This window comes from Scyliorhinus canicula, chromosome 2 (assembly GCF_902713615.1).
Source record: "Scyliorhinus canicula chromosome 2, sScyCan1.1, whole genome shotgun sequence".
NCBI lineage: Eukaryota > Metazoa > Chordata > Chondrichthyes > Carcharhiniformes > Scyliorhinidae > Scyliorhinus > Scyliorhinus canicula.
In genome coordinates, this window is record NC_052147.1 from 283,308,835 (window position 1) to 283,319,328 (window position 10,494).

General features: G+C 49.2%; 1 protein-coding gene across 3 annotated transcripts in view; it reads left to right on the forward strand.

The window, feature by feature from the left end:
• The window catches only part of LOC119962206 (mitochondrial chaperone BCS1), a 33,575-nt gene extending 26,136 nt beyond the window's left edge, over positions 1-7,439 (forward strand). For all 3 annotated transcript variants that reach the window (XM_038790171.1, XM_038790170.1, XM_038790172.1), the window contains 2 exons: positions 3,210-3,327; positions 7,067-7,439. In XM_038790171.1, the coding sequence (XP_038646099.1) occupies positions 3,210-3,327; positions 7,067-7,319 (371 nt within the window). In that variant the 3' untranslated portion in view covers positions 7,320-7,439. The remainder of the gene's footprint in view (positions 1-3,209; positions 3,328-7,066) is intronic.
• Positions 7,440-10,494: the final 3,055 nt, after the last annotated feature.

Here is a 10,494-nt window from a genome sequence, read left to right on the forward strand (position 1 = left end):
CCCCCCCCCCCCCCCCCCCCCCCCCCCCCCCCCCCCCCCCCCCCCCCCCCCCCCCCCCCCCCCCCCCCCCCCCCCCCCCCCCCCCCCCCCCCGGTCCTGTAGGACCACCCATACTTTCCTGGTGGGCGCGCCCCTGCACTCCGGGGTTTCCCTTTTCTATGGGGCCGTCGAAAATGGCGAGGGTCACCGCTCTCACCATGGGGTCGGGCCCCAGCGCTTTGCCCAGGGGGCACCCAATGTGGTGTGTGTACGCCACACGGGTGGCCACAGCATTACTATGGCTGGGTCCAGTTCAGTTTCTGGTCAATGGTAACCCCCAGGATGTTGATTGTGGGGCATTCAGCGATGTCATTGAGTGTCAAGAGGCGATGGTTAGATCCTCTCTTTTAGGAGATGGTCATTGTCTGGCACTTATGTGGCGCGAATGTTACTTTCCACTTGTCAGCCCCAAGCCTGGATATTGTCCAGGTCTCGCTGCATTTGGAAATGAACTGCTTCATTATCTGAGGAGTTGTGAATGGTGCTGAACATTGTGCAGTCATCCACAAACATCCCCACTTCTGACCTTATGGAATGAAGGTCATTGATGAAGCAGCTGAAGATGGTTGGGCCGAGGACACTACCCTCAGGAACTCCTGCAGTGATGTCCTGGAGCTGAGATGATTGACCTCCAACCACCACAGCCATCTCCCTTTGTGCCGGATATGACTCCAACCAGCGGTGAGTTTCCCCCCTGATTCCCACTGACTCCAGTTTAGTTAGGGCTCCTTGATGCCATACTCGGTCAGATGCTGCCTTGATGTCAAAGGGCAGTCACTGTCACCTCCCCTCTGGCATTCAGCTCTTGTCCATGTTTGAACCAAGGCTGTAATGAGGTCAGGAGCTGAGTGACCCTGGCAGAACCCAAACTGAGTGTCCGTGAGCAGGTTATTGCTGAGTAGGTGCCGCTTGATAGCACCGTTGATGACTCCTTCCATCACTTTGCTGATGATGGAGGGTAGACTGATAGGGCGGTAATTGGCTGGGTTGGATTTGTCCTGTTTCTGGTGTACAGGACACACGTGGGCAATTTTCCACATTGCCGGGTAGATGCCAGTGTTGTAGCTGTACTGGAACAGCTTGGCTAGGGGTGCGGCCAGTTCTGGAGCACAAGTCTTCAGTACTATTGCTGGGATATTGTCAGGGCCCAGAGCCTTTGCAATATCCAGTACCTTTAGCCATTCTTTGATATCACGTGGATTGAATTGGGTGACGACTGACAGCTGTGATGCTGAGGACCTTCGGAGGAGACGGAGATGCATCATCCACTCGGCCCCTCTGGCTGAAGATTGTTGCGAATGCCTCAGCCTTGTCTTTTGCACAGATGTGCTGGGCTTCTTCATCATTGAGGATGGGGATATTTGTGGAGCCTCCTCCTCCAGTGAGTTGTTTAATTGTCCACCACCATTCACGACTGGATGTGGCAGGACTACAGAGCTTAGATCTGATGTGTTCATTGTGCAATCGCTTAGCTCTGTCTATAACTTGCTGCTTATGCTGCTTGGCAGACAAGTAGTCCCTGTGTTGTAGCTTCACCAGGCTGACACCTCATTTTTCGGTCACCCTGATGGTGCTCCTGGCTCTCCTGCACTCTTCATTGAACCAGAGTTGATCCCCTGCCTTGGTGGTAATGGTAGAGTGGGGGAGATAAGAACATAAGAACTAGGAACAGGAGTCGGCCATCTGGCCCCTCGAGCCTGCTCCGCCATTCAATTAGATCATGGCTGATCTCTTGTGGACTCAGCTCCACTTTCCGGCCCGAACACCATAACCCTTAATCCCTTTATCTTCAAAAAACTATCTATCTTTATCTTAAAAACATATAATGAAGGAGCCTCAACTGCTTCACTGGGCAAGGAATTCCATCGATTCACAACCCTTTGGGTGAAGAAGTTCCTCCTAAACTCAGTCCTAAATCTACTTCCCCTTATTTTGAGGCTGTGCCTCCTAGTTCTGCTGTCACCCGCCAGTGGAAACAACTTGCCCGCATCTATCGCATCTATCCTATCTATTCCCTTCATAATTTTATATGTTTCTATAAGATCCCCCCCTGCATCTCTCCCCGTAATGTGCCTGGCCATGAGGGTGCAGATTGTGGTTGAATGCCATTCTGCAGTTGCTGATGGCCCACAGTGCCTCATGGATGCCCAGTCTTGGTTTACTAGATAAGTTTGAAATCTATCTCATTTGGCACAGTGGTAATGCTGCATAGCGCAATGAAGGTCACCCTCAATGTGAAATCTCCACAAGGACTGTGCGGTGGGCCACTCTTATTGATACTGTCATGCAGCAGGCAGGTTGCTGAGGATGAGGTCAAGTATGTTTTTCCCTCTTGTTGGTTCCCTCACCACCTGCTGCAGTCCCAGTCTAGCAGCTATTGTCCTTTAGGCCCCGGCCAGCTCGGTCTGCGGTGGTACTACCGAGCCACTCTTGGCGATGGACTCAGAAGTACACACTGCGCCCTTGCCACCCTCAGTGCTTCCTCCATGGTGTGTTCCACATGGAGAAGTACTGAGTCACCAGATGCTGGGACGGTTTCATGCACAGTCTCTTTCCGCCTCTCGCTGTGTGTGCCTCCTTCTGTCTCTGTCTCTCTCTCTCTCTGTCTCTCACTGGAATTTTGGGTTCTCTAAAGATGTCGTGGTGAGGGTCACTGAAACAGAGAGCCAGACCCTGTTCTTCGTCCCCTTTGGCTGATCTCCCCTATCTCTAATCAAAGCCCATTGGAGGCCCAACAGCCAAGGTTCAGACCCCAGGGCTTCTGATCCTGGCTGGAGAAGGTACAGGTGGGACAACAATTGCAGCCAACTTTAGAAGTGTAGTCACTGTTGTAATGCAGGAAACGCGGCCGTCGGTCGGTGCACAGCAAGATCCCACACACCGTGCTCTGATCATATCGGTTTCAGTGATGTTGGTTGAGGGGTAAACGTTGTCCCTGGGGCATTGAGGAGAACTCCCCTGCTCCTCTTTGAATACTGTCCTGTGATCTTTTACTTTCCCCTTAGAGGGTAGTTCGGACCTTGGGTTCAAGCTTCGCCTGAAAGGCGGCAGCTCCGACAGCGCAATCGCCCTCGGTTTGGACTATGTGCTGGAGTGGGGCTTGTACCCAGGAACTGCTGACTCTGTACAGACTGAGAGATATCAAACACTGGCTGATTTGTGTTTTACAGACCCCACAGTGTACCAAGGAATGGGCCGTCTGACATTCAGCGGGTTGCTAAATGCGCTCGATGGCGTAGCATCAGCGGAGGCGAGACTGGTGTTCATGACCACAAACTACTTGGACAGGTAGAGACCATTATTCTGTCTGTATCATTTCCCACTCACTGAAGAGGTAAAATTCATACATCAATGAAGTGTCTGGACCATCGTAAACCACTGCCTTCCGCCCCTCCCACAGTCCTGGAATCTCCTGGGAGATACAAACAAAATTCGGGGCCAGTAATGCAAAAATCATTTGGAAAATCCCCCCCTAACCCCACCAGGGAACCAATTCCCGATCAAACATTTAAAGTGATCTCTATAAGGATGCATATTTTCAAAATGATTGAATCTCTATTCTGGTCGGGAACTTGACCAGGTAGAGGATCAATAACCACTGCAGCCAGCTACACATTCCGGAGGCTCAATGCTCTCCAGCGAGAGGGGGAACACTCGACACCCAATCTGCACAGATTGCATCCATGTCCACCAAACTGGAATAATCCATCAATTGGCACGCAAAACCTTTCATTATTTTATAGACCCCCTATCAGGCCACCTTTAAACCTCCGCTGATGTGAAGAGAATAAAGAACAGTACAGCACAGGAACAGGCCCTTCGGCCCTCCAAGCCTGTACTGGTCATGATACCAACCTTGGCCAGGAGCCCAGACAGACAGACAAGCGGCTGGTGGAATGAGAAGGTGACGTCCCAACGCGAAAATAGCTGTCGAAATGGACTCAGGGGTATGTGCGGGTGCAGTACACCAATCAATAAACACTGACCAGTCTCAAATATGAAAACAGTACGATTCATTTCTGAAGGGATTGAATTGGAAAGCTGAGCGGTTACGTTAAACTTGGACAGAATCTTGTCTGGACCACCGTTGGGGAACTGTGAACGGATCTGTCCTCGACATAGAGGCAGAGGAGGGATGTGCATTGCCTTTTGAGGAAGAGCGTTCCTAAGACTCGCCACCCTCTGAAAGAAAGAAATTCTCATCATCTCCGTCTTTAATGAGTGACCCCCTTTTTTTATTCACCCCGTAGGTCTAGATTTGCCCTTGTTCTTGATAGTTCCACAAAGGAAATAGTTTCTCAGTGACCACAATTCAGTAATGTTTTAAAGTGCTGGTGGACAAGGATAAGAGTGGTCCTAGGGTGAATGTGCTAAATTGGGGGAAGGCTAATTATAACAATATTAGGCGGGAACTGAAGAACCTAGATTGGGGGCAGATGTTTGAGGGTAAATCAACATCTGACATGTGGGAGGCTTTCAAATGTCAGTTGAAAGGAATTCAGGACCGGCATGTTCCTGTGAGGAAGAAGGATAAACACGGCAAATTTTGGGAATCTTGGATAACGAGAGATATTGTAGGCCTCGTCAAAAAGAAAAAGGAGGCATTTGTCAGGGCTAGAAGGCTGGGAACAGACGAAGCCTGTGTGGAATATAAGGAAAGTAGGAAGGAACTTAAGCAACGAGTCAGGAGAGCTAGAAGGGGTCACGAAAAGTCATTGGTAAATAAGGTTAAGGAAAATCCCAAGGCTTTTTACACGTACATAAAAAGCAAGAGGGTAGCCAGGGAATCTATGTGTGGAGCCAGAGGAAATGGGCGAGGTCCTAACTGAATACTTTGCATCAGTATTCACCAAAGAGAAGGAATTGGTGGATGTTGAGTCTGGAGAAGTGTGTGTAGATAGCCTGGGTCACATTGAGATCCAAAAAGACGAGGTGTTGGGCATCTTGAAAAATATTAAGGTAGATAAGTCCCCAGGGCCGGATGGGATCTACCCCAGAATACTGAAGGAGGCAAGAGAGGAAATTGCTGAGGCCTTCACAGAAATCTTTGGATCCTCACTGTCTTCAGGTGATGTCCCGGAAGACTGGAGAATAGCCAATCTTGTTCCTTTGTTTAAGAAGGGTAGCAAGGATAATCCAGGGAAGTACAGGCCTTACGTCAGTGGTAGGGAAATTACTGGAGAGAATTATTCGAGACAGGATCTACTTCCATTTGGAAGCAAGTCGACATAATAGCGAGAGGCAGCACCGTTTTGTGATGGGGAGGTCGTGTCTCACTAACTTGATAGAGTTTTTCGAAGAAGTCACAAAGATGATTGATGCAGGTAGGGCAGTGGATGTTGTCTATATGGACTTCAGTAAGGCCTTTGACAAGGTCCCTCATGGTAGACTGGTACAAAAGGTGAAGTCACACGGGATCAAAGGTGAGCTGGCAAGATGGATACAGAACTGGCTAGGTCATAGAAGGCAGAGGGTAGCAATGGAAGGGTGCTTTTCTGATTGGAGGGCTGTGACTAGTGGTGTTCCGCAGGGATCAGTGCTGGGACCTTTGCTGTTCGTAGTATATATAAATGTAACTGGTCTGATTAGTAAGTTTGCGGACGACACAAAGGTTGGTGGAATTGCGGACAGCGATGAGGACTGTCAGAGGATACAGCAGGATTTAGATGGTTTGGAGACTTGGGCGGAGAGATGGCAGATAGAGTTTAATCTGGACAAATGTGAGGTAATGCATTTTGGAAGGTCTAATGCAGGTAGGGAATATACAGTGAATGGTCGAACCCTCAAGGGTATTGACAGAGAGATCTAGGTGTACAGGTCCACAGGTCAGCTCTATAGAACCTTAGTTAGGCCACACTTGGAGTACAGTGTTCAATTCTGGTCGCCACACTACCAGAAGGATGTGGAGGCTTTAGAGAGGGTGCAGGAGATTTACCAGGATGCTGCCTGGTATGGAGGGCATTAGCTATGAGGAGAGGTTGAATAAACTTGGTTTGTTCTCACTGGAATGAAGGAGGTTGAGGGGCGACCTGATAGAGGTCTACAAAATTATGAGGGGCATAGACAGAGTGGATAGTCACTTTTTCCCAGGGTGGAGGGGTCAATTACTAGGGGGCATAGGTTTAAGGTGCGAGGGGCAAGGTTTAGAGGAGATGTACGAGGTAAGTTTTTTACACAGAGGGTAGTCGGTGCCTGGAACTCGCTGCCGGAGGAGGTGGTGGAAGCAGGGACGATAGTGACGTTTAAGGGGCATCTTGACAAATACATGAATAGGATGGGAATAGAGGGATACGGACCCCGGAAGTGTAGAAGATTTTAGTTTAGACGGGCAGCATAGTCGGCACAGGCTTGGAGGGCCGAAGGGCCTGTTCCTGTGCTGTACTTTTCTTTGTTCTTTGTTCTCCCCTCTTTAAATTCTTGGGACATTTAAACATCACCCCTCATTCTTTTAAACTCGACCAAATAAAAGCCAACTTTGCTGACTGACCTGGCCACCCTCGCCTGATTAAACGCTTACTGACGGTGCAAAAGGGGCTGGTTTAGCACAGTGGGCTAAACAGTTGGCTTGCAATGCAGAACAATGCCAGCAGCGTGGGTTCAATTCCCGTACCAGCATCCTCCAACAGGCGCCGGAATGTGGCGACTAGGGGCTTTTCACAGTAACCTAATTTGAAGCCGACTTGTGACAATAAGCGATTATTATTATTATTAAAAGGCTCACTCCCCATCTCAGCATCCTGATATCCCTGTCCTCACCTTCTGCTCCTCCCATTCGGAAGCATCCCCAGTTTTAATTGGCCCACCATCTGCTGCCTTATCTCCCTAAGCTTTAAGATGCTCCTCAAAACTTTCCTCTTTGACCGAGAACTCGCTGTCAAATTCTGTTCAGTAATCTCCTGTGAAATGTCCTTTGCTTCATAAGTAAGGGCTTTGTTCCCAGAATTGCAAATTAGGACCACCCTACCCCCCATTCATAGCCACTCCCCCCTCGGTAACGATTGTTTCTCTGCTTTGTATCTCTCCGCAGGCTGGACCCTGCTCTGATCCGTCCCGGACGAGTGGACCACAAGCAGTTTGTTGGCTACTGTTCCCACTGGCAGCTGTCCCAGATGTACCAGCGATTCTACCCAGAGCAGGCAGCGGCCATGGCAGAAGAGTTTGCAGAGAAAGCGCTGTCCCTCTCTGACAGGATCAGTGCCGCCCAGGTACAGGGGCACTTCCTGCTGTATAAACTGGAACCCCGCAAAGCCATTGAGGACATCCAGCAGATCATGGTGTGAGGGCCGGACGTAGTGAACCCACTTAGCCCTGGGAGCGGAAAGAGGATCGGGTTTCCCCAGCACTGACAAACCCCCCCCCCCCACTATATTTATTCAAATAAAACCTCAATGTGATGACTACCCTGGGTGCTCCATGTGTGGGGAGAGAGGCCCTCATTTACCGCCCTGAATAGAGGGCTGACATCGGCAGATAAATTGGCCTTGAATCACATGTTTCTGTTTGATGGGATCCTGCTGTGTGAAAACTGTTGTGATGCCTTCGCACACGAAGCAACAAAAGCAATTATGACAAAGTGCCCGTTAGCCTGCTACAGTGTTGATATTGACCAGGTCACCTCCCGCTCTTGAGTATTGCTGAGGAAAGAGAGGTGCTGTCAAAGTTTTTCATTCTGTACTCAACAGGACAGATGCGAGAACGCCAGAATTTAAAGAGGGCAACAATGTATACTGCATGAGAAAAGGATACTGATTGATAGGCAAGTCAACACTTGATAGGTTAGCAATGCCTCGACCAATCCGCACCCTTTTCTCATGCAGTATAAATTGTTGCTCTCTTTGAAATTCGGTGTTCTTGTATCTGTCCTGATAAGTGCAAGATAACAACATGTGTTTTTTTGGCAATGCTCACGTCCTGTATTACCAATGACTACCTCTGTTTTTCTAAATAATGGCCATGAAACCTTCAATGTTCATATGAGAGAGCAATAGAGTTTTGTTTAAGGTGGAGCCTCTGACAGTGCAGCACTGGTGGGTCAGCCTCGATTATGTGCTCCAGTATTTTTTTATTTATTCTTTCACCGACATTATGCTGCAGTCCCCGACGTGGAGCCTGAGCTCAGGATCTCTGACTCGGGGGGGGGGGGGGGGGGGGGGGAGAGCTCACTGAGCCGCACCTGAATTGAGTGCTCCGGTGGTAGCAGTGAAAATGAAAATCGCTTATTGTCACGAGTAGGCTTCAATGAAGTTACTATGAAAAGCCCCTAGTCGCCACATTCCGGCGCCTGTTCGGGGAGGCTGGGTACGGGAATTGAACCGTGCTGCTGGCCTGCCTGGGTCTGCTTTCAAAGCCAGCGATTTAGCCCTGTGCTAAACCAGCCCCTAACCAGGTTAGCAGACATTTGGGATGGAGCTAAACGCTCTGTGAACAGAGCAAAATGGTGCTGTGCTGCATCATCTGTGACAGTCCATGACCAGGGGGGAAACAAAACGTGACCCATGTCGTCCGCTGAAGATTGAATTTGTATCTCTGCGACGTCCAGCAATCCCCGACAGACCCAGATTCCAGGTAAGGGATTAATCAGAGCACTCAAAGCCCAGGGTTAAATGGAGCAGTCCTGGTTCCCTGGATTAGAACTTGATAGGGGTTTTCCATCACCTTTCCCACCTCTTATTAGCGGAATGGGAGGAAGTGATCAATCTCCTGAAGCCTGTTCCGTCATTCAGTTCGGTCAGGGCTGTTCTGTGGCTTAACTCCATCCTACACATTGATTCCTCAATCCTTAACAAATATTGATCAATCAGTTAACCTCCTGCTGTAATAGCATTTGGCGGAGAAAGTGGAGTTCCAGATTTTCATTCCCCTCTGTGTGCAGAAGCGTTTCCTGACCTCCACGGACGGCCTGGCTCCAATTTTAAGATTCTGGACTCCTCCCAAAAGACGAAGTCGTTTCTCTTCCTCGACCCTATCAAACCCTTTAATTACCCTCAAGCACCTCGATTAGACCAGCCCTCTGGCAGCACAAGCCCGTTCTCTGCAACCTTTTCTCAGAATTCAGTGTTGTCACCATGATGAATCTGTGTTGCTCCCACCCTGAGAATCATGGTGACTGCTTGTACCCTGTCTGGGTGGACAGGGCGTCCTTGGGGCCTCCAGGACCGTGTTTTGTTGCTCTATAAGCCTTTCCCTTATATCGATCAAATGACCACACAACCAGTTAGTTAGTTCAAAAGATGGTTTATTTACATACACAAGACTTATCTCAACATGCAAACACAATATCTACTACGAGTTAAACTACACCTATCAGCTACAATAACCGATACCTAACTTCAGGGCGACCGGCACTGTGCAAGTGGATAAGGCCTTTATCTGGATTTCACTTGGGTGGTTCGAAGAAAGTGGCTCTGTCTCTGCTGGGCTCATCCTCCAGGTAGCGATCGTTGGTCTTGAACTTGGCTGGCTGTTCCTGCTGCAATTGGGTTGGCACAGGCCGGATACAGAAGAGACAGTTTCCTCTTTTATCCCTCTGGGATTTTGCACTCTTTGGGCGGTCCTTAACCTTGGACCTAATAGTTCGACAGGGCTCTGATCACTGTCTTCGATTTCGGCCAATAAAGGGGCGGGTGCCTTGGGAGCTGGGTGGTTCCTTAGCGGTCATTGACCTTGGCAGTTGTGCTTTCTGAGTGAGGGGAGGGGAGCTGATAAGTCTGTGGCTGCACGTGTAGCTGATAGGTGTAGTTTAACTCGTAGTAGATATTGTGTTTGCATGTTCAGATAAGTCTTGTAAGAAGTCTTACAACACCAGGTTAAAGTCCAACCGGTTTGACTCAAACACGAGCTTTCGGAGCGCAGCTCCTTCCTCAGGGGAGCTGCGTCCGAAAGCTGGTGTTTAGAAACAAACCTGTTGGAATTTAACCTGGTGTTGTAAGACTTCTTACTGTGCTCACCCCAGTCCAACGCCGGCATCTCCACATCACAGATAAGTCTTGTGTTGCTTGATTGGAGTTCTATTGTCCTGGGAAAATGGGCCATTAAAATGCAAACGAGCGGGGGTGCGATCAGGCCTGGTTACCTGTGTTTCAGATACACATAGGCTGTGTATCTGTCTGAGTCCTGGGTTGGCCATAATTCCCATGGTCCTTTGCAGGTGGCCATCTTAAATGACTACATTTTGACACTATATCCTTGGCCCACCCGTGTCCTGGGTGAAATAGCGAAAGCACAATTATTAACTCGGCCACAATGGAATGTTGCCCAGTCCATGGCAGATAGACTGTCAATCAGCAGGACGGGCCATAAATGTTCACATTCCAAGAATTAATAATTTTACGAGGTGAGTAAAAGATGAGGCTTGTAAGAAATAAGACTGGAAGCCACTCATCCTGTCAAACCAGCTCTGTGGTCAGTATAATCCCAGATGAACTTCTCTTCCAGCCCATCACCATAAGCTGTACG